The sequence below is a fragment of the Capra hircus genome, chromosome 1 (assembly GCF_001704415.2).
Source record: "Capra hircus breed San Clemente chromosome 1, ASM170441v1, whole genome shotgun sequence".
Lineage (NCBI taxonomy): Eukaryota > Metazoa > Chordata > Mammalia > Artiodactyla > Bovidae > Capra > Capra hircus.
The window spans coordinates 70557166-70584788 of NC_030808.1; the positions used below are offsets into that span (position 1 = coordinate 70557166).

Consider the following 27623-nt stretch of genomic DNA (forward strand, 5'->3'; position numbering starts at 1 on the left):
TGTATACCTTTTTCTTGTTCATATTTCAAATGTGGAGTATTTTTATCTGTTTTTTATTGTGGTAAATATACATATGTTATTATAAACCATCAGTACTATCCACTCCAGAACTTTTTCATCATCCCAAGAGGAAACTCTATACCATTAAACAATAACTCCTCACTCCACCTCCCCCCAGTTCACGGTAACCACTGTTTTACTTTCTGTCTCTATGAATTCGACTATTTCTCACAAAAGTGGAATCATACATCTGTCCTTTTGACTCTTCCTTATTCCACTTAGCATAAGGTCCTCAAGATTCATCCTTGAGCTTTAGCAGTCCTAGAAGTTGGTATGTTGTAACATGTATTGGAATTTTTTTGCTTTTTAAGACTGAACAATATTTAATTGTATGCATATGCCGCATTTTGTTTATTCATTCATCTGCTGATAGACATTTAGACTGTTTCCACCTTCTGGCCATTGTGAATAATGTTGCTATGAACATGGGTGCACAAGTGTTTATTCAAGTTCCTGCTTTTCAGTCTTTTGGGTATATATCCAGAAGCGGAATTTCCGGGTCATATGGTAATTCTGTTTAGTGTTTAGAGGAACCGCTGTAGTATTTTCTATTACAGCTGCATTGTTTTACATTCCTGCTAACAATGGACAAGGACTTCAATTTCTTCACATCCATGCTAACGCTTTTTGTTTTCTTCTATTTCTGTTTGTCTTTTATAATATCTATCCTAATAGGTATAAAATGATATCTCACTGTGATTTTGATGGAAGTGTTGGGTTTTTCTTTCAGATTTGCAGGAGCTCTTTTATCTTAAAAATTCTAGCTGTGTTTATTACAAATATGTTCCCAATTTATTGTTTGTCTTTTAATTTTGCATGCAATGTTTAGTGTAAAGTTTTTGTTGTTTTTATGTAATCAAATCTATGGATCATTTCCTTAGCATTATCTTACCTTATTTTCCCTTCTTCTACCTGATATTTATATTTCTTGTTTTCTTTTTCATTTAACTCTTAAGCCCATCTGAAAGTAATGTCAGGGTAAGATTCTAGGTGAAGGTCTAATCGTGTTTTTTCCCCACATCATTATAATCAATTGTTCCAGCATCATTTATGGAATAAATGTTCCTTTCCCTCTTATGACAGATACTAAGTTCTTCATACATACTAAGATGTGCAGGTAACTCTGTGAGGTGCCTCCCAGAATCCTCTCAGGAATGAAGAGCTTACTCCCCCAACACTAGAAAACTTCCTCAGCTTCGGAGATTGCCTCCCCTAAAGAAAATTGTCTCACCCAGGGTCCCACCTCTTTTCAGGGACAGCTTGCATCCAAGGAGTGGTCCAACATGAGGATATAAAGGTCCAGATGCTTTTCCAGTGGAAGACAATTCTGAGGAGCCATCCTAGCCCCCATGTGACCTTGGAGGAGGCTGAGGCCCTTACCACAGATCAGCATCTCCCTCTGCTCAGCCTTGCTTCCTTCTTTTCCTTCTTTCCCTCTCCTTTCACAGGTGTTGGTCCCCAAATCATTCCCTAATAAACACTCTATGTCTAATCTTTAGAGTTTGTGGACTTTTTGTTTCATTGATTTACTGAATTCAGCACCATGTATTTTGATGTTTGTAGTTTTAGGATCCGGAAGACTTTTTGCATTCTTAGTTGTCATCATTTGACTCTCTAAACTTATAAGTTGTATAGTAAATGAAAACATCAGAACACAAAAATATTCACTAATGAATGAGAAATGAGGCCCCACTCAAACATCACCTTTCATTTAATACTAGCATCTTCCTTTTCCATCTCAATTGTAACACAAAACAATGCCAAGTTCAAGTACAATGATAACTTATTGCAAAGTGACATTTAAAATCTTACAAAAGAAGTAGCATTTTATGATGTTGATTGAAGTTATATTAGAATACAACTTTTAAATTTTTAATTAAATTTATTTCATTGCGGTAACATTGGTTTTAACATTATATAGGTTTCATGCGTAGGACATTGTATTTCCACTTCTGTATACACTACAACAGGTTTCCCAGGTGGCTCAGTGGTAAAGAATCCACCTGCCAATACAGGAGACATGAGTTCAATCCCTGGGTCAGGAAGATTCCCTGGAGAGGGAAATGGCAACCCATTCCAGTATTTTTGCCTGGCAAATGCCATGGACAGAGGAGCCTGGTAGGCTGAAGTCCATGGGGTCGCTAAGAGTTGGCATGACTGAGCAACTTCACTCTCACTTTTCCCTTTCATGCATTGGAGAAGGCAATGGCATCCCACTCCAGTATTCTCGCCTGAAGAATCCCAGAGACAGAGGAGCCTAGCGGGGTCGCACAAAGTAGGACACAACTGAAGCGACATAGCAGCAGCAGCAGCATACTCCAATAAAAATATACTAATTTTAAAAAGAAAAAGCATTTGGCAAAATCCATCCATGGTTCCTTGACAGACTAGGAATAGAAGGGGACTTCGTCAATCTGAGGAAGGACATTGTTGAAAAACCCACAGCTAGTGTCATAATCCCACTCCAGTATTCTTGCCTGGAGAATCCCCATGGACAGAGGAGCCTGGTGGGCTACATTCCATGGGGTCGCAAAGAGTTGGACACGACTGAGAGACTAAGCGCAGCATCATAATAGTGAAAGACTGAAAACTTTTCTCTGTCAGATTAGGAAAAAGACAAGCACACCTGCTTTTGCCACTTCTGTTTAACCCTGTACTGGAAGTTCTATAGAGCTATTAGGAGAGAAAAAGAAATAAAAGCATCTACGTCAGAAAAAAAGAAGTAAAACTATCTCCATTTGCAGATGACACAATATTGCATATGGAAATCCCTGAAGAACACATACACATACACACACACATTCAATTAGCGCTAATAAAAGAGTTTAGTAAAGGAGCAGCAATTTTCATAATAGCCAAATATGGAAACAAACCAAATGTTCATTAGCTGATGAATAAATGCCATTACCTGATTTTTAAAATCTGGTATATATCCATACAATGGAATATTGCTGCTACTGCTAAGTTGCTTCAGTCATGTCCGACTCTGTGCGACCCCAGAGACGGCAGCCCACCAGGCTCCCCCATCCCTGGGATTCTCCAGGCAAGAATACTGGAGTGGGTTGCCATTTCCTTCTCCAATGCATGAAAGGAAAAGTGAAAGTGAAGTCGCTCAGTCGCATCTGACTCTTAGCGACCCCATGGACTGCAGCCTACCAGGCTCCTCCGCCCATGGGATTTTCCAGGGGAGAGTACTGGAGTGGGGTGCCATTGCCTTCTTCAACAATGGAATATTACTCAGCCATTAAAAGGAGTGAGCACTGATACGTGCTACAAGATGGATAAACCATGAAAACATTATGTTAGATGAAAGAATTCAAATACAGAAAGCCACATATTGCATGATTTTATTTAGATGAAATGTCCAGAACTGGCAAATTCATAGAAAGTAGACTAATGGTTGCCAAGGGGTGAGAGAAAAAAATAATTGAGAAGCATGAGGTTTCTTTGGGGAATAAAAATATTCTGCAGTTAGATTAATGGTGATGGGTACACAAATGAATATACTACACTGCACTGAATTACTTTAAAATGACTGAGGTAGTGAATATTATGTGAATTTTATCTCATTAAGAAGTATTTTAAAAGAGAAAGACTGGCCATTGACTATCAAATGATTTAAGAGCCCTAGGGAATAACTGATAAAATTTATGATCAGTTTGTATTTTTCAAAAGTGACCCTTACACTGAGAAAAGCCAGAACTGAAGTAATAGATGTCTTATGTTATCCTATGATTAATTAAACAAGAATAAATAAATAAATAAAGACTTCATTCTTCTTGATTCTAAAAATCAAGGTTCCACAGGTAGCAGTCCTAAATTAACAAGAGAAGAATCTGATTGGCTGGCCCACCTCATCTTCTAGACACACCTTAGCTATGGACAGACTGGCCTTAACTAATCTGTGGGTCCCACTGTATAAAGATAGTCACTTAGGGACTCTGGGTGAGGCAGAAGCACCACTTGAGAGCTAAAGCCTTCCCTCTCCCCAACCACCTGCCCTTCTTCCTTGCGTCACCATCCATCCTGAGGATTAGCCAGTCTCCCCTGGGCCTCCCAGCCCCTGCTCAGCGGCCTTCCCTCCTGCTCTTCAGACCTCCTCTCCTGCCTCCCCCACCTCCGCCCCACAATTCTGTCCCAAAGAAGTTTCAGAGAACATCCTCAGCATCCTGTGTTCTGCTCTGTTTTGTTGTTCAGTTGCTTCAGTCGTGTTTGACCATTTGCCACCCCATGGATTACAGCACGCCAGGCTCCTCTGTCCATGTGATTTTCTAGGCAAGAATATTGGAGTGAGTAGCCACTTCCTTCTCCAGGGGATCTCCTTGACCCCGGGATCAAACTTGCGTCTTCTGCATTGGCTGGTGGATTCTTTACTACCGAGCCACCAGGGAAGCCCTGTGTTCTGCTCTCAGGAAGTCTAAAGTTCAGGGCTTTGGATGATTAAGCTCAAGGCTTCTCACCAGGGTAGAGATGAATGACCCAGGGAGCGGGGAGCATTCCTGTGGAAATGGTTTGAGAAGCTGAGTCAGCCTGCGTCTTTGCTAGGGCGGGGCCCAGGCGACTGACTCTCTGGAGGTCAGTGCCCTTGTCTTATGGGTTGTGCCCTTATGTCCACTTCAAGAGGTCATTGGCCCCTAAGACTCTTGGATCACTGCATTGTCCTGTCCAGAGAACTGTACTTTAGGAAAAGGGTAACGAAGAGAGAGGACTCCTTTTGATCCTCAGGAGATATTGTGAGGCGCTGCTTTGGGACAGGAGTAGGGAGTCTTCTTGGTACTGCATCGGTAACTGCTTCCTCTGACAACATCTACCCACCCACCCAGAGCAGGGGGACTTTTCTGCCTTCCCCAAACTGACTGTCTTGACCTCCTACTGGGCTTTTGTTGCTGTTGTTGTTGTTTTACTATCAGGAACTTCATCTAAGCCTCAACAGAGCCCGTAACCCAGGTCCCTTCGGCCTCTCTCCATATCACCATGTATCCAGCTTGGAGTAGTGTCATAACCCCTCTGATCCTCAGTTTCTTTATCTGTAACTTGAGAATAAAGATAACGTTTACCTTTAATGAACTGAGAAAGTAGCATTGACATATATACACTATCATGTGTAAAACAGCTGAGCTACTGGAAGCTTCTATATAACACAGGGAGCCCAGCCTGGTGCTCTGAGGACCTAGAGGGGTGGGATGGGAGGGGAAGGGAGGCTCAAGAGGGAGTGGAGATATATATATGTATATATAACAATGGCTGATTCTCTTTGTTGTACAGCAGAAACCAACACAACATTGCAGAGCAATTATCCTCCAATTAAAAAACAAATTTTAAAAAAGCAGTTACCTTATGAGTACTTGTAAAGTTTAAATGAGATAAGGAATATGCAGCAATTCCTGTACCACCTGTTGCATAAACACTCCACAGACGTTAGCTACTGTTGCTGTGATTTCATTATTTTATCTGTCATGCAACCGATTTTAAGGAGCACTTAAGTATGTGTGAGGCCCTGTGCTGGGAACATAGGGGTACTATGTTTGGCCTTAAATAGGTTTAAGGAGAGAGCAAGAAAAGACATCACCAATCAATAAAATAGTTATAAGCATACCATTTGGCAGTTTTTCAAAATCTGTTAAAATGCCCAGAGATTCCACTCTGTAACTGCCTCTTAAATACCTCCCTCCGCCCATTTGCTGCAACTTCAGGGCTGTTTGGTTGGATGAGCCTGTCGTCAGGATGCTCTAGGCTGGACCTCATCTGTATTTCCCAGCTGCCCTCCCTTCTGCATGCCCAGCCAATAGCACCAATACAGTGAAAGCCTCGTCCCTGACTTCCATCTTCAGGGGGACAGAGCCTGAGTTCCTGCTGGGTACTGAGGGGGAGGGGGTCGCTCAGCAGGGGGGATTGTGGGGCGGATCAAGGATTTTGTCTCTAGAGGGCCCTGGAAGTCTCCTCAGGAGGGATGGACAGTGAAGGTGGACTGGGGTTAAGGGGTGGCCAGAGGCATTCATGGGAGGGAAGAAGGAGGGACCACACCTACAGGCAAGGAGGAGTCAGGAACCAGGGAACTCAGCCAGCTGAGGGGTTCAAATTCCTCTGAGGTGAACTCTGAGAAAGGAACCTGTGGGCACAGGAGGCCTGAGGAGGGAGAGAGCCAGAAGGGAAGACCCAGCCATTCTGCCAACCCACGGCCAGTCTTGGAAGCCGCAGTCAGCTGAAGCCACCTCCCCTAAGGGTCCCGACTTGCCTATCTCTCCTTGGCCCCCAGTGCCTGCCAGAAGGAAAGCCGGATAGAGCAAGAAGACGATGGAGCCAGGCAGGACTCAGATAAGGCTCGATCCCAGGTGAGTATGGGAGGCAGGCCCCAAGCCGGGAGCCAGTTGCTAAGCAGCAGGGGGCCCTCTCACTCTGGCCTGTCCCTACCTCCCTCTGAGCACAAGAATGAGACAGGACTGACAATGGTCTGGTCATTTTGGAAGGTCCGCAGGGACTCTGGGGAAGGGTGAATGTATGACCCCTCAGAGCCTTAGCTTTGACCCCCAACCAAGTAGAGGAAGATCCCAGGGGTGGAGCGGGCATGAGAGACATGCATAGAGCTCTGACCAGCTGGGGACCCATTCCTGGCGCTAAGGGTCCATTCTTTCTCTGGGACTCAGCTTTTTCTCCTAGCCAACCCCTGAGCTGCTGCCCCTGTGAAGTGGAGGGAATGGACTGTGGGCTTTTTGAGCACTGCAGCCAGACTTGCAGACTGTCACCTGGGCCTTGAGGGGAAATGGAGATGCTCCGTGAACCTAGGAGTGTTCGAGGGAGTGTCAAGTTGCTGGAGTCCCTTCTGCTACCCAACTGCCTGCCCTTAGTCCCCATATTCTGAACACAGGTTGGTGTCTTTCCAGGTACACGGCAGATCTTCTGGAGATACTGAAAACCAATTACAGCATTCCCTCTTCCTGCTTCTCTTACCCTCCCACTGCACCCCAGCTTTTGAGAGGTGAGTCAGAGACCCTCCCCAGAGGAACTGAAAGAAGGAAAAATGAGCATCCCAAGGAGGAAGTGAAAACAGCTTAGAGGAGCTGAGGGGAGGTGGTCCTGAGCTGGCCAGCACAGAGGGAGTGCCTGGGAGGATGGCTGACCCAGTGTCAATCTTGGTAAAAACCTTTTAGGGAAATTCCCTAGTGGTACAGAGGTTATTCAGGGGGTGAAGATTTGATCCCTGGTTAGGGAAGTAAGATCCTACATGCTGGGTAGTACAGTCAAAAAATTTTAAAAATTTTAAAAAGCTGGGGAAAGTAAAACTCTGGAGGAGCCAAAAAGTCAAAAGAGGGGCACGGCTACATGGCTTGGAGAAAAACCTGCATGTTGCTGCCAAGCCACTTCAGTCGTGTCCGACTCTGTGCGACTCTGTAGACGGCAGCCCACCAGGCTCCCCAGTCCCTGGGGTTCTCCAGGCAAGAACACTGGAGTGGGTTAACCTGCATGTTGGGACTGCCCAATTCATACAGGGGACACTGACCTGGAGCGTTTTTCAGACCCCAGGGCCCGAAGCCCCACAGAATCCCTTTGAGGCCTGCATAACATCCTTCTTAAAGGGAGTCTATACCACTCTGGAGAGTGGTTATTATGAATAATATTCTTAAAACTTTGGTGAACCTGTAAAATTATTCTGACAGTGTTGGCTAGCTAGCTCCTATTACCAAATTGGTTTTGAAAGTAAAAGGCCTAGGATGGGACTCTGTTTATTCCCTGGACACCTAAAACATGACAAATGACCCTAGCATCTTGATAGCAAATGTGGCTCCCATCCACACTGTATTTTGTTTTCTTACTGCATGATCAGCCACCTCTTAGATGTTGATGAGTAGGAATCTGTGTCTCTATCCTTAATGTTTTTTCCATTCTCCTTCCTAATGTTGTTACCTCAAGGAGGAGACTCTTCCTAAACAGTGCGGTGTAGTCAGTGTGTACTAGGAGGCAGATATGGGCATGTCTTCGTTTCAGATGCTCTGAACTGGAGTGAATACCAACTGCCAGAGGAGGTCCAGGGGTGCCTTGCAGCTGCTCTGTGGTTTATGCAAGTAGGCAGATGTTACATCCAACTCCAGGGATTTCTTGTTCAGAGAGTGCAGATGGTGACATAAGTCTTCTCACACACCAGTGTTGTCAACCAGAGGCAACTTTGTCTCACAGGATACTTTTGGCAATGTCTGGAGGCAATTCCAGTCACCACAAGTAGAGGGTGCTACTGGCATCTAGTGGGGTAGAGGTCAGGGAGTTTGCCCTGGAAACAAAAGAAAGTCCCAACAACCAAGGAATTATCTGGGGCAAGGGGTCAATAGTGCTGAGACTGAGAAACCCTATCTTACACAGTGAAAATGGATCGCACATTGCTTTGCTGCAAAATGTGCAAATAGAAGCACCGAGGATATTCAAAGTAGGTAGACTATTCTGGGTCTGGTAGTCTGAGGAGCTACCTTGTTTCCCCATTGAACTGTTGGAGTGACTAACAGTTGGAAAGTAGGGAGCTGGAGTGGAGAAAGAATGAGTAGGCAGGTTCTCCAGGCGCTGAGGAGAGTCAAGGTTACTGGTGAGGAAGCAGGGGGCAGTTGAGACGGCTGGGCAGGTAAGGTGGGGCCTGCTGAGTGTCAGGCAGAGGAGTTGTACTTTATCCTGCAGGCAGGAGTAGATGAGGGCTCTGAGACTGGGAGGAGCTGGATAGCATTTCAGGACCATTAATTAGTAATCAAGATAGACTTTGGGGAGTAAGGGCCTTAAGAAGAAGGGGTATAAATTGGAGGTCAGTGCCCCAGCCTAACAGGAAGGGCAAGAACCTGTGCCAGAGCAGTGTCAGGGAAAGGAAGGGCAGATTGGAAAATACAGGCAATCCAAAGGAAGAGCAGGCAATCTGGTAAATATTTAGACAAGCTAAATGAAAGAAAAAGAAACTCTAATGATGACTCTGAGAATCTGAACAGTGGCGATGACACTGACAGAAATAGGAGAGTCAGGAAGAGGTGTCCATTGGACACGCGGTGAAACCCTTTCCTCCTTCATTTATAAACTCTTTGTTCTTAAATGCTATTTAAGAAAGAACTATTCTGGAAGAATTATTGAAACTTTCAATAATTTGTTTTTGAAATGCCTATGATATGACTGCAATTGTAATCCCTAGAGGATTTTCTTATTAATGGACTGATCCAAACTTTTATTTGGGGGGAGTGGAGGGCCAAGAAAAGCCAAGTCAGTTTTGAAAAAGAGTAAGGAGGATATGTGCCCTACCAAATATTAAAGGTTATATATTAAAAGACTAGAGTAATTGAAGCAATGATATAATAACTGCAACCACACAACCCAGACTAGGACTTAAACCCACTGTTTGTGTGTTATTGTTTTTTTTTTTCTTTTTGGCCATACCATGTGGCTTGCAGGATCTTAGACTGGGAGGAATAGAGAACTCTCCTGTATGTGCCAAGGAGACATGTCTAAGAATGCTTACGGTAGCATTTGTTTGTCACAAAGAAAATAATAACAACCATGAAAACAATGTTGAATGGAAAACGTTTATATAGATTTTTTTTAATGCAAAGCAATATAATTATGTTGAGCATGTACATATGTTGTAAAGAAATTAAAACATACAGGAAAAGATACGCACCAACTTCAGAATAGTAGTTATCCCTGGGAGGTGAAGTAAGTGAAGGGAAAAGGACCCTGGAGATATATACAGGGTCTTCAAGTACACCTGTAATGTTTTATCTAAGAATAACTTTTGAATCAAAACTGGCGTATCATAACTCTTTGAAATGGATTATGGATATATTAATGCAGCTCTATTATTCTCTTTATTTTAAAAACTTTTATAATTGTAAAATAATTATAAAAATAATTTTTGACAGGCTGTGATGAAATGTTAGGTGGAAAAAACAGAATGCAAAATTTTACAGTATGATTGCAGTAATACAATATGTATACACTTTAACCAGGATGTTTTTTAAAGCTACTTTTTATTGAGCAAATACTACCATTGAGTCATGCTAAGAGGTTTAATTGGAGGGTAATAATCTACCCACGATTATAGAGCAAGCAGTAAATGGAATTTTACTTTGAGCTTAGAGCCTATGCTCTTCACCTCCGTGGAAAAACGTGCAAAAAGGAGAATAATTTTTGGTTAGGAACTAGCTTGGATTATGGGTAAAACTTTTTCTTTCAAAGTTTTAATGTTCTTATATTGTTTTATTATTTAAAAGAGTAATCTGCATTGTTACAGATACAATAGGAATTTGCTAGTTGCTCAAGTATAGTTGTATTCAACCGGTCAGTTAGACAAGTATTTCCCAAAGTGTGTTCCTTGGAATGCTAATCCCAAGGAGTGCTCCATGAAAACAGAGCCTGTAGAAAAATCACTTCTGTAAAAGCTATATTCTGTAACTTCCCTTTGGAAATTAACAATATAAATCAGATTTAAAATTTATACTCTGCAGGAAAGAAACATGTTTAACCTTGTTTAAAGTGTTTCCAAAAATCCTTAAGCTATCAGAAACTTTTGTTTCATAGTATCTATTAAGATACAGAAAAATAAGATGGAGGACGATCTTCTAAGGAGGTAAACGAGTTTGAGGTAGAGTACTGGTGTTGGCTGTGGATGCTAAGGAAGTTCTCTCTCCTAGCTTCTGCCCTGTGGAAGTGAATGTGAGAGCCTGTAGACACTGCAAAGATGAGAAAGAATAGAGCACAAAAGGCAGCAGATACAAGAAACTGCAAAAGCACTTCCATACTGAATAGCTGGAATATGCCTCACCTCCACCTTCATCAACTTAAGCAACTTTTGATGGTTAATATTATTCCACATTTCTCCCCATAGTTATGTGAACATACACCAAGAGTCAGCATATGTCATGGTGAAGAGAATGGGCTTAGTTAGGATCAGGAACCCTTGGGTTTAAATCCCAGCTCTGTCACTTTCAGGCTGTGTGATCATGGGTGAGGTGCTCAACTCTAAGCCTAGTTTCCTGGCTAGTTTCCTCCACGTAAATGGAGATGACAGGAAGAATCCTCGTGTGGTCATTTCTTTCATTGAACAAATAGTCACAGTTACTGTTGCATGCACTTGGAGATAGAACAGAAAACAAGCCTGACAAAGTCCCTGCCTTTGTGGAGTTCACACTACCATCACTCTATGAGGACAAGCAACAAATATGTAAATAACCTCACTGTGAGGGCAACTTGGGAGGGAGAGATTACACCACACTGGACACTCAAGGGTTGCTGACTGAGGAGGGGCATTTGAGCAGAGAGCTCAGTGAGGAGAATAAGCCAGACACAGGGAGCTCAGGGAGAAAAACTGAACAGGCAGCTGCCAAGCACTATAAGGTCCTGGAGGTAGAAATGGCTCCGGTGGTTGTTAGGTGGCTGAGGGGTGGTAGGGAAATCCTGCTACTGCTGCTGCTAAGTCACTTCAGTCGTGCCCGACTCTGTGTGACCCCATAGACAGCAGCCCAACAGGCTCCCCAGTCCCTGGGATTCTCCAGGCAAGAACACTGGAGTAGGGTGCCATTGCCTTCTCCAGGGAAATCCTAAACCTCGATAAACAGAAGAGGTGAGATGCAATGGTTGAGTCTGGAACACAGGGTGTGGGAGGGGATGAGGAATCAGTATTGGAGACCCAGGGTTTCCAGGAGAGGAGCCTGGTTACTGAAGTCAAGCGGGATGGGAGAGACTTTCAAGGAGGAGGGAATAGTCAAGGACAGTGAAGATGGAGAAAGGCTTTGATGTGATGGCTTCTGGAGGGGCTGTTCCGCTCTTGTCTCTCAGTGAGCTGATAAGGACAAGAGTCAAGCAGGGGCTGGGGGAGTCCCTCAAGGAGGGGCCTCCAGAGGTATTCCCCTTCCCAACAAAGGACATTGGTTTTTAGAAATCTACTGAATTAATTTTGCTTTCTGCCTATCTGGACTTTATATTTTATCTGTTTTTTTTTTAACTAAACATTTCTATTGTAAAAAATAATTCAGTAAAGTCAATATGAAAATAGAGAAAATTATGAGGAAGAAAAATCGAGTATGGTCCCACCACTCAAGACCAGCACTGCAAATATAGTATAAGCTGTTTTCTGTGCTTTTATTTAACAGTAGTGGAAATCTAACTATATTATAATTTTATATACTGTTTTTATAAACATGACATCATATGAATTTTTTCACATTACTACATATTTGGCAAAGTGTGTCTTAAAAAAACTTATTTGTTGTAAAATGCATATTTGTTATAGAATAATTGGAAAAAAAAGAAGACAAAGACCACCCACAGTCTCATCACCCAAAGATGGCATTGCTAATTTATTCCTAGGCAATCGTTTTTAATATTTTTATCTTAACCCACATGAACATGGTATAAAATTTTAAATAGTACAAAAAGGCTACTAATGAAAATTAACACTCCCTTGCCCTATTTATTCTCATTTTTAATCTTCATCCTACTTTTTTAGCTGATGATTTTTTAAGTTACCTTCAAATTACCATTATTTCATGTGGTATCAGTTTTGTATATTATCTGTGGCTGCCTCTATAATACATAAAGATTTAATTCACTTAGTACCAAACTTCTACTCATTCCACAGTTTCATCATTATTTTTAGTTGGTTATCTTTATAGCTGTATATACTATACCTATAGTTTATTTCTTATTCTGCCAACTGCGGATAGTACTTCTCACTTTCCATTTCGTATGATAAAGATATTAGGGCCCCACTCTTTCCTTCAACTCTTTTCAGCCAAATCCTTTACATGGCTATAGTTTTACTATGCCATTTATTTTTATTTCTTTCTGGTCACACCACGTGGCTTTTGGGATCTTAGTTCCCCACCCGGGGCGGGGAAGGGGGGGGTCAAACCCTGGCTGTTAGGAGTGAACATACCAGGTCCTAACCACCAGCTGCTGCTGCTGCTGCTAAGTCACTTCAGTCGTGTCCAACTCTGTGCGACCCCATAGACGGCAGCCCACCAGGCTCCCCCTTCCCTGGGATTCTCCAAGCAAGAACACTGGAGTGGGTTGCCATTTCCTTCTCCAATGCATGAAAGTGAAAAGTGAAAGTGAAGTCGCTCAGTCATGTCCGACCCCATGGACTGCAGCCTACCAGGCTCCTCCGTCCATGGGATTTTCCAGGCAAGAGTACTGGAGTGGGTTGCCATTGCCTTCTTCGCCTAACCACCAGAGAGCCAGGGAATTTCCTGTGGTAATTTTGCTTTCTGCTTTGTTCATATTAAGATGTGTGTCTTTCAGTTATAAATTACATTCAGTAAAGGGCAATGATTTTATGTATATAATTTGATGGATTTTTACCCAAGTGTGCATCTGTGAAATCACCACTTTACTGCCTATATTTTTTTTAACATTCAGAAGTTTAAACTCTTTGTATCAGATTTGACCATCCTTCTCTTTGTGATTTCTTGGATTACACCCAAGTTTAGGAAGGTCTTCCCTCAAGTTATGATGAAAATATAATTCTTTTTTTCCCTTCTCTCAATTTTCCGTTTCAATTTTAAATAAATACCACTTTTTTAAAATCTTTTTTAAAACACTTTTTTTTTTGTTTGTTTTGAGGTATAGCCGATTAACAATGTTGTGATAATTTCAGGTGAAGAGAGAGGGGACTCAGCCATACATACACATGAATCCATTCTCCCCCAAGCCCCTACCCACTCCCATCCAGGCTGGCACATAATATTGAACAGAGTTCCATTGGCTATACAGTAGATCCTTGTTGTTTATCTGGAATTATTTTGATACATGGAAGGCTTTATGTGTATATCATGATAAAACAATAGCAACTGTTTTAAATCCACATGTTTATTGTATAAGGATAAAGTTGTGTCAGAAAAAAAGATCCTCTGTTATGTTTATATCTTTAAAATTTCAAGGAAGGGAGGTAAAGTCTCTTTTTAATTAAGGATTGCAGCCAGGTGGATTTTTGCTTGTTTTATTTTGTTAATGTTTAAAACCTGCAGGGCCTACTAGAGCAATATCTGTAGAGGTAATTGAGAATGAGACAACCGAGCTAAACAGCAACACTAAGCCAGTAATTTGGTCACACAGTGGGCTGCACCCTAATTAAGTGGAAGCAGGAGACAGGAATGGGGAGGAAGGAAGAACAACACAGTCCTATCTTTTGAGGCCTGAAACAGAAAAGAAAAGCTTACCACTGACTTCAGAAGTGTAGGCTGGGAGATTGTCCAAGGACTGCTTCCCTGCAGCAGGTCCTCTGGATTGATCACAGACCTAACTGTGGTCAGAGGTAAAGGGCCTCTTGAAGAAAGCAAACAAAAAGAAAAACATGTTCCCTGAAATAAGAACAACCAGGATCAAAGTTCAGTTCAGTTCAGTCGTTCAGTCATGTCCAATTCCATGGACTGCAACCCATGAACTGCAGCACGCCAGGCTTCCCTGTCCATCAGCAGCTCCCGGAGCTTACTCAAACTCATGTCCATCGAGTTAGTGATGCCATCCAACCATCTCATCCTCTGTCATCCCTTTCTCCTCCCGCCTTTAATCTTTCCCAGCATCAGAGTCTTTTCAAATGAGTCAGTTCTTTGCATCAGGTAGCCAAAGTATTGGAGTTTCAGCTTCAGCATCAGTCCTTCCAATGAATATTCAGGACTGATTTCCTTTAGGATGAACTGGTTGGATCTCCTTGCAGTCCAAGGGACTCTCAAGAGTCTTCAACACCACAGTTCAAAAGCATCACAGTAGTTTTTGACAAATTCACCTTTGTCCTGGTTGCTCCTTGTGATGTCACCAAGTATGACTGACCCAGATGACAACTCAAGTCTTCACTGGGATGTGGTCTCCTTCTTCCTTGTTTTGGTGTCAGCAGCTCTGAGCTGCCCTCAGTCACCAAAACATAGGGCAGACCAGCCAATATCCTCTCATTGTTCAGTCACCCAGTCATGTCAGACTCTTTGCGACCCCATGGACTGCAGCATACCAGGCTTCCCTGTCCCTCAGCATCTCCTGGAGTTTGTCCAAGTTCATGTCCACTGCATCAGTGATACCATCCAGCCATCTCGTCCTCTGTCACCCTTTTCTTCTGCCTTCAATCTTTCCCAGCTTCAGGGTCTCTTCCAATGAGTCAGCTGATTGCATCAGGTGACCAAAGTATTTGAGCTTCAGCATCAATCCTTCCAATAAGTATTCAGGGTTGATTTCCTTTACTCTCAATGCAATACGACAGCGGCTGGACTCTGCCAGTCTTCCCCTTCTTCTTCTGTCATCTAGCTAGTTGGGAGACTAAAAGGAAAGTCTGCCAAGGAGGGAAGAGACTTAGATAAATGAGGGTCCAGGCTTAGTCACTGAGGACATGGAACTAACTGTTTAAAACATTGTTGCACTGATTAGAACATGCTCAGAAACAAATATTGTGACTATATTAGTGTTTTCCTGTTAGCAAGGATGAGGCCAGAGGAGCTTCATTGGTGTTTGTTAAAATGTTTGTTATCTCCTATTATCAGGTGAGCTTGTTTAAAATGTAGATTACATCCCAGATCTATGGGAACAACATCTATCGTGGCAGGGGGTAGAGGGAGTGGGGGTCTGGACAGCTACTTTTTAACAACTCCTTAAATGATTTCAATAAACACTGAAGACGGCTACTGGATGACATTTAATGTGAGAATAAGTGTACTTGGGGCCAGCATAGGTCAAATATCCTTGGAGTCTTTACTTGGGTCCACTTTTGTTAAAGTCCTGTTATGTGTCCCAGTAAAGTGACAAAATTTTTGAAATCAAATTTAAACATCTCTAGGCTCCAAAATCACTGCAGATGGTGACTGCAGCCATGAAATTAAAAGACACTTACTCCTTGGAAGAAAAGTTATGACCAACCTAGATAGCATATTGAAAAGCAGAGACATTACTTTGCCAACAAAGGGCCGTCTAGTCAAGGCTATGGTTTTTCCAGTGGTCATGTATGGATGCGAGTGTTGGACTGTGAAGAAAGCTGAGCGCCGAAGAATTGATGCTTCTGAACTGTGGTGTTGGAGAAGACTCTTGAGAGTCCCTTGGACTGCAAGGAGATCCAACCAGTCCATTCTGAAGGAGATCAGCCCTGGCTGTTCTTTGGAAGGAATGATGCTAAAGCTGAAACTCCAGTACTTTGGCCATTTCATGTGAAGAGTTGACTCATTGTCTCAAAGAGTTGGACACAACTGAGTGACTGAACTGAACTGAACTGAAGTATATCAAGTTCATACTGTTCATGGGGTTCTCAAGGCAAGAATACTGGTTTGCCATTGCCTTCTCCATTGGAAGGACTGGTGCTGAAGCTGAAATGCCAATACTTTGGCTACCTGATGCGAAGAGCTGACTCATTTGAAAAGACCCTGATGTTGGGAAAGATTGAAGACAGGAGAGGGGATGACAGAGGATGAGATGATTGGATGGTATCACCAACTCAATGGACATGAGTCTGAGCAAGCTTCGAGGGTTGGTGATGGACAGGGAAGCCTGGCATGCTGCAGTCAATGGGGTCACAAAAAGTCAGACACAACTGAGCGACTGAAGTATATCAGTATATGTTCTGATATATACCAGAAGTATATATTTTGCTTTAATTATAATGTTAACTGGTCCCTGTCTGCTAGCATAACCCCTGACACTGAGAAAAGTGAATAGGCCCTGTTGACCTCCGAACTTAGAATTTTTGTTCATTATGTACAAACTTGTTAGGTGTCTATATCCTGATTCAAGTAAGCCTTATCATACTTTGATCTAGTCTAGTCTCCCATGCATGCAGAAGAATGACTTTTTCTTCATCACATTGGAAATTCTAGATCTAAGAAAAAGCCCCTCTTCTGCATGATAGGAAGCCTAGACCAGGTCATTCTAGATGTGGTAAAGCAATTAGATGCACGTGAGGAAGCCCACATCTTCTGCTCCTCAGCCCTGGTCTTCAGCTCACTGGAGCCTGTCCTCTCTTTCCACTCTAGCATTGGGCCCTGTGGATATTTCCCTCATGGTCATCATGACCTTGCTTGTCCTGGCCTCAATAGCCATCTTCCTGGAGGTTGCTGTCTACCTGCACAAGAACACCCGCTGCCCTATCAAGAGGAAGACCCTGATCTGGTGCAGCTCTTCACCCACGGTGAGGGTCCTGCCGTTTCCTTTGGGGAGGGGCTGAAGAGGATGATTCCTTTCAACTCAATAATTCAAGTTGCCTTCCTCTACTGCTTTAGGGTGGGGGTTTTCATCTGCTATCTGCAGTCAGGATCCCATGCTTGGAAGGTCACAGGCAGTGAGATGGAGTGTTTGAAATCTTAGAGCCACAGAAACAGCTCTAAGAACAGAAAGAATGGTCTGAGCCCACCAGCTATCCCACTCACTACTCCCCTGCTACTGTGTTGCTGTTAAAATAAACCTGTTTCCTGCACAGACCAGCAGTGGTTCCTCAGAGGGTAGGAGGAGAGTAATTTTTTCCCATGGGGTCATGTTCACTCTACCCTTACATTGTAAGTCCTTCTAACTCACTCTTACAGCCATTTGATAGCTCTTTGGCATGCTCGCAGGCCACAAGATGGGGTTTCTCTTTCTGTGTGGTGAGCTCTGTGTCTGTTTCGGGTGAAGAACAAAGCCCTTGAGGTCCTTTTCTGCCAGATGACACCTGCCTGGGCCATCTCAAGACATCAGAGGTGCTCTAATAACATGGGATGTTGAAAGGAAGGGTTGGATCTTGATCTACGTACTCTTAAAGATGAACTGACCTATTCCTACTCCAGTGATGTATGTTGAGAGATGATAGTCTTCAAAAGAGCCTCTGACTCAAGGTGACTTGCTGTCTCTAACACTAGACAAGGAATAAACTGACAGCTGAATTTAAAAATTAATGTTTTTTAAATTAGTTGATTTAACTAGCTCTTTTTCCAACTGGTCACTTTTTTTTTTTTTTTTTGGCTGTGCCAAGTGTTAGTTGAGGCATGTGGGATCTAGTTCCCTGACCAGGGAATGAACCCAGGCCACTTGCATTGGGAGCTCAGTCTTAGCCACTGGACCACGAGGAAAGTCCTCAGTTGGTTACTTTTAAGTAATGGTGCCTTAGATGTTTAGCTTTTGCTTCCTTGAGCTCTTGCCGCAAAAGGTGAGCATGCAGTCTCCTTCCCTACCCTAACCAGCTCCTGGTTCTTCTCCAAGCAGATAGTGTCCGCATTCTCCTGCTTTGGTCTCTGGATTCCTCGTGCCCTCACACTTGTGGAAATGGCCATAACTACGTGAGTGTCCTGCCCTGCCCCCAGCTGAACTTGATATCCCTCTGAGGTCCCCCTTCTGCTCCTCTCAACCCTGGGAATCCAGAGTTTGTCTTTTTTATCCCCTGTCCCTTCCATAAGTCCATGCAAACAAACTGACCACAAATTGAGCCCTTTCCAACGTGTCTCTTGAACTTCTAGTGCATCTCAGGCACCATTTTGTTCTCACAGCCTGCCCTCTTCCACCTGTCCTCTCTCACTTCTCAAAATGCCTAGACCCTACCTGATCCCTTCAGGAAGCCCCCCTCTCCCTGTCCTTTTGCAGTCTGTTTTCCTTTGGCAGCAGGTGGTATCCCGCCAGCTGCTTCCACCTGCTCCTCGGTGTGCTCAGGCCCACCTCCCACCTCTCCCCAACTCCAGGTTTTACGCGATGTGCTTTTACCTGGTGATGCAGGCCATGGTAGAAGGCTTTGGTGGGAAGGAGGCAGTGTTGAGGACACTGAAGGACACCCCGGTGATGATCCATACAGGCCCCTGCTGCTGCTGCTGCCCCTGCTGCCCCCGAATCAAGATCACCAGGTGAGGTGGGAGGGAGAGGCTGCCTGGAGAGCAGACTGGCCTCTTCTGCACTCTCTCAAGAGCCTCTGCTGGCTCTCTCAGTCCTGCTTCAAGCCTCATGGAATTCGGCTTGTATAGAACAAAGCCAGTGATGAAAGGGTGGGCATCCCACAGCCAGGACCCACACACTGGGCACCCACACAGGGGTAGGAGGAACAGAGGAAGGAGAACTCCAGAGTTCCATCACTTACACTCACTGTCCCCTACAAACTCTATCACAGAGAACAAACTGCACTTTGGGCTATTTACTTTCCCCTTCCATCCATTTCAGTTAATGAGGTTGGGGTCAATCCTCAGATAGTTCTTGCTCAAAAGGCATCATTCTGGTCTGAGGGTGAATGGGAGGCAATAAAGATGGTTCCCAATGCTCTTCCTAAGTCCCCACCCACTTGATTATGTTGGTGTCTATGATGGTGGCCAAGCCTTGCCAGGAACCCAGTGAGAGAACTGAAAGTTCTGGTTGGGGTGGGTGATTTGCAGGTCTATGTTCCTAATCCTTTTCCCACTTCAGGAAGAAACTTCAGCTGTTGCTGTTGGGCCCCATCCAGTACGCCTTCTTCAAGATATCACTGAGCCTGGTGGGCCTGTTTCTCATCCCTGATGGCATCTTTGACCCATCAGACGTAAGTCCAGAGTAAGGGGCAGCAGAGGCCAAGATGAGCTTAATTCCTTTGAGCGCTAGAAAGAATAGCTGGAGCCAATATCCCCTGATTCAAGGCCCCAGGATTGGGATAGCCCCAGGTACAGGGCGACTGTGGAAAAGCAGAGGCTCAGGGACTCTAATGGGGAGAGAAGAAGCTTTTTTATTTTCCCCACCATTGGGAGAAGGGAAAAAAAAGGAGAAAGGGGCTTGCTTCCTCACTGACTGCTTTCTGGCCTGCCACCAGATTTCTGAGAGGAGCACAGCTCTATGGATCAACACTTTCCTTGGTGTGTCCACCCTGTTGGCTCTGTGGACCATAGGCATCATTTTTCGTCAAGCCAGGCTGCACCTGGGCGAGCAGAACATAGGAGCCAAATTTGTTCTGTTCCAGGTAACTATACCCTGGGAGAGAAAAGATGGTTAATAATGAGCCACAAATCGTAGGGGTTAGAAGCTGAGACTAATAAAGGCTAGAAGTGGGTCTGGGAATCTTCTTAAGCCTTAGGTTCCTGTGAGATTTGGAAAAGAATCCCTGCCCTTCCCCAGTTGTTGCTTTTCTGTGCTGTAACAGTTTCCTAAGGTTGCTGGAGCAAAATAGTACAAACCAGGTGGCTTAAAACAACAGAAATGCATTGCCTCACAGTTCTGGAGGTTGGAAGTCCAAAACCAAGCTGTCAGCGGCCCACATGCCCACTGAACACTGTTGGGGCGAACCCTTCCTTGACTATTGCTGGCATCTGATTGCTTGCAACAATCTTTGGCATCCTTGGCTCATCACAGGGCATTCTCCCCTCACGTGTCTGTGTCTCCTTTTCTGATAAGGACGTCGGTCATATTGGAATAAGGACCCACCCTACTTCAGTATGACCTCGTCTTAACTAATTACATCTTATCAGTTACCAAGACAATGATGGTCACATTCTGAGGTCCTGGGAATTAGGAACTTCAATGCATCTTTTAGGGGGACACAATGAAGCCCATAACACATGTATTTTTAAACCTTAAATTCTTATACCTTTGCTGTTTTCTTTTCTTCACTACCCATTACTTCTAAAAATCTTGCAGTTCATCACCACTAGAAACATCAGCATTATCAGTTACAACTCTAAATGAGCAGTACTACATATTAGGCGCTTTTCATATATTAATTACATTTAAGTTCACTATAATCTTCAGAATCATTGTTTTTCCTATTTTACAAATGAGAAACTGAGGTGTTTGGGGGTTTGCTCAAAGGTACATAAGGGATGGAACTGGAATTTAAACATAGAACTGTCTATCTACTCCCAAACCCACATCCCTTCTTCTCATCTCACTGACTCTGCATCATCACCTCTTCCCTGAGAATTTTCTCAAAGGCACATTTGTTCACTTTTTACACTTTCCATTCTCTAAGCCCAGAGATAACCTTTCCACCAAATGCAATGACTTCTAGCCCTGTACTGTTTCTCTTCTCTCTCCATTCTTTGTCTTCTTGCTGGGGCCTTCTCCTATTCCCAAGGCATAATGATTCCTTTAGAGTTAACAGATTGATTTCACATAAATTCTCATTTGACCTAAGCAGGTGCTGCTTACAGGCACATGGCAGGCAGAAGCGGAGCGACTATAGGAAGACAGAGGACAGAAGAGCCTACCATGGAATAAGGGACTGACAGGGCACAGAAAGGATCTGGGCTCCAGAAGCACTTAGGGTCAGGCCACAGAATAAAAGCCTTGTGATTAATGAACCTGCCTATGATTATCGGAGGGAACCCTGGACAAGCCAAGTCTACCCTGAAGAGGCTGTGCGTCAGAAAAGTGTACTCAGAGAGGGCAAGCACTAAGACACATTTCAAACACAGCAGTGGGCCGGCCAGCCTCAGTGCCAAGGATGCTGAGCCCCTGCGCTCACTCCTCTTTTCTGTTCTGCAGGTACTCCTTATTCTGTCTGCCCTGCAGCCATCCATCTTCTCAGTCTTGGCCAATGGCGGGCAGATTGCTTGTTCGCCTCCCTTTTCTTCTAAAATCAGGTCTCAAGGTAAGCACATGGGGTTTCCTAGTCTATTCCAGGATGAGCAGGAGGGGGAAGTCTCAGAAGAGAGGATCTTAGATTGGAAGTAGGGCTAGCCACTCTCATAATATTCAGTGTTCTGCTTAGCGTACTGAGAAAGAGACCTCCAAGAAATCTAGCAGAGGCTCTGAGTCTGTGACCTCTCTGATCATACAGATAGCTGTGATCCTGCAGCTTGAGGCCCAGCCCTGATGATCAACCCAGGAAGCCATGGGTTCAATCCTCAGCTCCTGAAAGAGGAATAGGTGGTTAGGAAGCAGAGGGTCATGATGATAAAACATGCAAAAGAAATGTTTAATGCTAGCCTCAAAGTTCAGGAGGTAGAGAGCCAAGTTCTGGTTCTGGCTCTACTGTCAACTTGCCATGTTACTGGTGACAACTTAATATCTCTAGGTCCTGGTTTGAGGATAAATTAAGAGAAACTGCTGTCAACTCATATGCCAGGGCTGCTATGGGATACCACCTCTGTAAGTTAGAATAACCTATATTTTGTCCCATGCTGCAGTGATGAACTGCCACCTCCTCATCCTCGAGAGTTTTCTGATCACTGTGCTGACACGAATATACTACCGAAGGAAAGATGACAAGCTTGGATATGAACCTTTCTCTTCTCCAGACCAGGACTTAAACCTCAAAGCCTGAGGTGAATGGCTTGGACAATGAAAGAGACACTGTATTCATTAGATGGGCACAAGATTTCTTTACTGTTCTTCAACCTTGACCAAATGGGGATCGATTCTATTGTCAGCGCAAGCTGGCAAATGATGTATGCGTGACTGTAGAGATGAATCAGAACTATGCAATAGGATGAAATTGTTTTGGATCTTGCCTGAGGAAGGTATTTTAAGCTTAATAAACAGGATGGAGTTTGATTTTCTACAACTGGGCACATTGCCTCCGTGGGTGCCACTATTAGCCCATCAAGATTGTATATTAAAAGGTTATTCTGAGCTTTCCCAAAGCAAATGAAAGGGGGAAGAGTGTATGATAGTTTTCTTGGTATAATAACAGGAACAAACTCAGCCAGGCAAAACAGTATGATTCCAAAGTCTCAATGAAACGAGGCTTCTGAAGAACAGAAGTTGTTCCCTTACAGATGTGTCAGTAGGGCACTGATGACATTAGACCGGGGAGATCTACATCAGCCTCCCTTTGTGGGCCAATGGCTTTCTGAGTCTTCTGTACCAAGCTGCAAAAGGAACTGCAATGATATGGTCATGCAACGATTCTGAGGAGACAAATTAGGATGCAAAAGTAAAGGAATTGATCATACAGGAAAAGTCTCAAATACATGAAATATATAATACACATGTGAAACATTAGGTAAAATCACTTTGCCTTTATTTGGCTAATGACAAAAGCCAAAATAACTGAACAATAACAATTTAGTAACACTCGGACAGGAAAAAAATATACTGCACACCAATTGAGGAAAACGTCCTTATGGACACCAGCACTGGTGATGGGGCCAACATTCATGCCAAGGCCAGTATTTCTTTCCAACACTCTTCTCAGGATCGACAATACAAAACAACTCAACCAATCAAATCTCTGTGTTCAAAACAGTCAGTGTCTCCCTAAGAATGGTGAGAAAGCCCACTTGAAAGCTAAGTAAACAGAACTGCAGTCATTTTAATGTTAAACCAACTACTTTTGTTTTCTACCCCAATCTAAGTACTAACATTAAACTTTGGCAGACAGAATATCTTTCTTCTTTCTTTTAAAGAAAATTAACATTTAATAGTATAATCCCCAAAACATGTTCTATTTATTTGCAAAAAATAATAGCTAGGGACCAGTCTTTATCCCATGACAATCTATTCCATGAGAGAAAAGAAGAACAATCATTGTATGACCTTGAAAAATATACCTTTAAAAATACTTATATTGATAAGCTTGAAAAACATACCACTAGTTAAAAACATTGTTAAGGGAGCTTTTCTCCTACCTGCACTGGCTCAACTTCTGGTGATAGTTTGCTGACAGAACATGTAAAAGCTATGGCTTTTAGGAAATTAAACAAAAGCAGCAAAATAGACTTGATTTGGAAAGATTTTAGATATAGGGTTTAAAACAGGATCAATAAGGCAACGAGCTCCAGAAAAACAAAAACTGCCCATAAATCAAGAAAGAATACAAAGCACTGTGAAGAAATCATTGTGGATGGAATATTCAAAGACTTCCTGGACAGCTGTGTGGTCACAAATAAGAAAAATGTAACTCAGGTGCTGCCTGCAATGTTATCAGTGATCAGAAAAGGTCAAAAGCTCTCTTGACCTGCCTCAAATTTTTTCTCTTACTCAGGACTTTCAACCTCCTCACATCCCCAACCTTCTTACCCAAGCCTCATCGAAATAATGGTCTTTGGCTCTAGCGATCAGAAGCAGCTGGAGCAGTACAAATGATCCATTTCTACTCTTCTAAAATTTCAACCTCTACCCTTCAGTGCTATGGAGTCTAGTGTATGAAAAAAGCAAACTTTCTGCCCAGCTCATCTCAAGGTAAATGATGAATGGCACCTCCTCAGCACTGGCTACAAGGCTTCTGTCTTCCTTCTCCTTCTATTACAGAGAGAGGCTATAAGGCCAACCAACTTTTAAGGCTCTCCCATTTCTGCCACATTTGGCCTATTCAGGCTGACAGCTTTGCTTGTGAGATTTAGGGCTTAAGTAATATTAAAATTAATGTTAAAAATTAATATTAACAATATTTAAAGATTTACAGATCACACACACGGTTGTGGAATGTGAACCTCTAACCTCATTTAATTAGGCACAAATGATCAAATAATGCATCATCCCAACAACTTCCTCCACCCACCCACCATTGTCCAGCATGTAGGATCACGTTTATCCCAAAGTACCTAGCATGCCATGCCATCAAGTTTTTTGCTTTTAGTCAAAATTTCACAGAGATACACTGTGTTAGGAGACTGAGGCCATACAGGCTCACCAGAAGGGGTGAGGGTTTTCCGACAACACGTGCACATGCCGGTGCTAGCAGTCTCATGGAGCTTGTTAGCCTAGAGGTCATACTCCAAGGACAGGATATGCCAAAAGCAGCCCTCTACAGAGCAGAGAAGGAAGGCCAAACATTTGGGACCCAGACAATACCTGTGAGGAGTGACTACAGGGAGGAAAATCACATTCTGATTGCCTCCCTTTCCAAATATACTTGGACAACATGTATTTTGAGAGAAAATGTAGGTGGGTTTCAGTGGTGATTTCACTGTTTTTCTATCAACAGAAATGGGTAGAATTCCCAAAAGGGGAAGACTGAAGCAGAAAAGTTAAATATGTGATCCTACGAAGCTGGTATTATAGGAAAACATTAACTTCAACAGTTCCAAAAAAAGGGTTTCAAGCCAAAGCCTGTGTAAACTAGATCTGATAGTAAAAATAGCACTTCATGAGAAGAGTTAGAAATGTAATTTTCATGGGCCATCAGGACAACAAGAGGTTCACCCTGTTTATTCCTCTACTCTGCTGCGTTTTGCTTCTCTGGATGATGTAAGTTTTAAGAACCTAGGTAGTCCTGCTGTGCAGGCAGGCAGTAACTCTAGCCACTGGCCCTCAGGCATAAGAGCAAGTTTTACCAGAAAGTGTTCAGGAAAGGGACTATGAGATGCTCACAACCTTAGCAGAGGGGCAAGGAAAGATAAAATGTGGTTTTCTTAGCTGAAAACACTAAAACTCCACCCCTACAAGGGGTATTTATGAGTGATGAGATGGGCCCTAGACAGAAGCAAATTTCCCCTGAACCTTATGATATGATAAGGATTAGGATTATGATAGATAATGATCTGCTAGGTCATGTGCTGTAGGATGCTACACATTGAAAAGAAGCTCATGCTCAACAGCAAGTGCTTAAGCTTCAGCATTCTCTGATGTGAAATTTAAGTGGTGAATCCCCTGGGCAGCGTAACAGGGGAAATGGGGGCAGGCAGAGGGAAAAGGAGGGAAACTACCACACTCTTGTAATGTGAGCCACTGGTGACTTGCTAGAGGGGCAGTGATGGGAGTCCCTGCCAGATGCCAACTCCCTGGGGAAAAGAAACACCTTATGGGGCACTGGTTCCAGTCAAGGATACTATTACAAGCGGAAGAGGTCAAGATAAGGCTTTAAAAAGGGGTATGTTTCCTTATGCTTTTGCACCTATGTTCTCTGCAAACCTCTCAATATTCAATATGGTTATGAGCAACATGGATTAACAGATCATGTTCAAACTGCAGACATTTACAAAGTATCCTTCGTAAAAAGCTAGGAAATGAGTATTAAGATAGGAGTAGTAGGGCTAGGGACTTACTCCCAGAGGAAAATTAAACTGATTTTGTATAGGTTTGAGTATTGTCCAACTCCCCTCCTCAATCAGAGTAAACCTGAAAGTGTTCCTCCCTTTATAGGCAGGAAGAATTTAAAGATTACAAAAAAGAGATTGACAAGAGCTCCCAAATAACTGGGCAACAGAATTTTCTGAGAGATGAACACAGCATAGAAACCGCAGCTGATGCCATGTGGTCTGGTTCCATCCCCATCAGTGTCTTCATGGACCCCATTGGGTCCAACAAGAAACTCCTCAGGGAGTAAGAAAAGTCAGACTCAGATCTCCTTCTTCCCACAGCCACACGGACACACGTGCCAGCAGTATACACTGGGGATTTGTGGCTGTTACTCAGCTTTTAGCTTTTTTAAAAAAAGGAAACCAAGATTATGGTATTTCCCCTCCAAATCACCCATCAGCATGGCTCACTGCCTGAAGGAGTTGGCAAGACAGTTTGCCTGAGAATAGAAGGCAAACACTATGGTGTATCAGGAAGAAAAGGCCTCTGGGTATTACACCACTTCCTTCTGCCCACTCCTCGGGGGCAAAAAATTAGTTCTACTTACTACATTTGAAAGACTAATTTTTAAAAAATTAATAAAAATGACAATTTCCCTGTCAAGAGCACATGAACATAAACACTAAAGCAAAGTCCATGGGGAGGGTATATGAATGCAGAACAGGCTTCTAAGATGTAGTTAGCCTCCTTGGTGGGGATGGGTGATGTCTCTCCGAGGATAGGCTGTCTGGTCCCCCCATCCTAAGTCCTCTTGCCCCAACTGTCTTTCCTTTGTAGCTGTCCTTAGGATTAGTGTTGGGATCACAATCTGGAATTCAACAGAGAGCTTCTGAAGGTTGGGACAGAGGGAGGGGAGGAGAAAGGAGAGATGAAAATTTAGTCTTCTTCATCCTCACTGATATCATAGGCCGCAGACTTGTGTCTGGAGAGGTTTGTTGGGGAGGAAGGCGGGGAAGTCTTGCCAGAGAAGGGCCACCGGAAAGAGGGAGAGGGGGAACGTTCACGAGTGGGACTGTTGCTGGGACTCTGCCTTGGACTGATGGCCTGCAGCATCCGGCCTTTCCCCTCTTTCAGCATATGTTTCTGGGGAGACCAAAAGGAAGAGTTAGAAGAAACCTATGGATCCTACTAACCAATGGAGGAGATCTGAGACTTCAAATTACCGTGAGTGCCCTCTGTAATGTCAAAAGTGACCAAGTAAGGCACAGATACAATTCTAAGCAATTTCTCAAAGTGGTTATGCTATACTACATGTCTAAGGGGTCCCACCTGTTATCCACTGTCATCCAGTCTTAAAAGGAATTCTTAAAAGGCTACTTGGTCTGTAGTCTAGGTTCTAGGCAAAAACAGAGGAATTAACTCAGACAAAAGGGTACCTACCTTAGTTTTGGGGGTTCTCTGAAAATTCTATATTCTCCATGAATAATCTATTCTGGCATCCAAGCACCCCCACAGCCAGATCATTTCTGATATCCTAGGGCTCATCTGCTAATAGCTACATATGCACCTTTTATCTGGCTCAAAAAGACCTTGCCTAGTCCTCAAGGACAGAATTCCCACCATACCCAGCAAACCTGCAGTGGCTGCTTGTAGTGGAGGCAGTTGTTTCTTTTTTTTTTTTTTTAAACCGTTCTTTGCTCTTTCCTTTCCTTCTATCCAAAATTGTAATGTAGGAGCAAGCTAGGCAAGGTTACTCACTTGTC

At 43.4% G+C, this 27623-nt stretch overlaps 2 protein-coding genes across 3 annotated transcripts in view; one reads left to right on the forward strand and one right to left on the reverse strand.

Annotated features, from left to right (window-relative positions):
• SLC51A (solute carrier family 51 alpha subunit) lies at window positions 6143–23568 on the forward strand. Its single transcript, XM_005675061.3, has 9 exons — window positions 6143–6392; window positions 6942–7036; window positions 17019–17173; window positions 18220–18293; window positions 18690–18848; window positions 19399–19510; window positions 19775–19921; window positions 21442–21547; window positions 22086–23568. The coding sequence occupies exons 1-9, from the start codon at window positions 6355–6357 to the stop codon at window positions 22220–22222; spliced, it is 1023 nt and encodes a 340-aa protein (XP_005675118.1). The 5' UTR covers window positions 6143–6354; the 3' UTR covers window positions 22223–23568.
• Window positions 22900–27623, reverse strand: part of PCYT1A (phosphate cytidylyltransferase 1, choline, alpha) — a 47836-nt gene continuing 43112 nt past the window's right edge. For both annotated transcript variants that reach the window (XM_013963486.2, XM_005675060.3), the window contains exon 9: window positions 22900–27003. In XM_013963486.2, the coding sequence (XP_013818940.1) occupies window positions 26797–27003 (207 nt within the window). In that variant the 3' untranslated portion in view covers window positions 22900–26796. The remainder of the gene's footprint in view (window positions 27004–27623) is intronic.

Excerpts from the sequence above, each read along its gene's own strand:
- SLC51A (XM_005675061.3), top strand. The coding sequence starts at position 6,355 with ATGGAGCCAGGCAGGACTCAGATAAGGCTCGATCCCAG. Across the intron at positions 18,294-18,689 it reads GTGGAAATGGCCATAACTAC|GTTTTACGCGATGTGCTTTT; the intron begins GTGAGTGTCCTG and ends CCCCAACTCCAG. Across the intron at positions 19,922-21,441 it reads CCAAATTTGTTCTGTTCCAG|GTACTCCTTATTCTGTCTGC; the intron begins GTAACTATACCC and ends TCTGTTCTGCAG.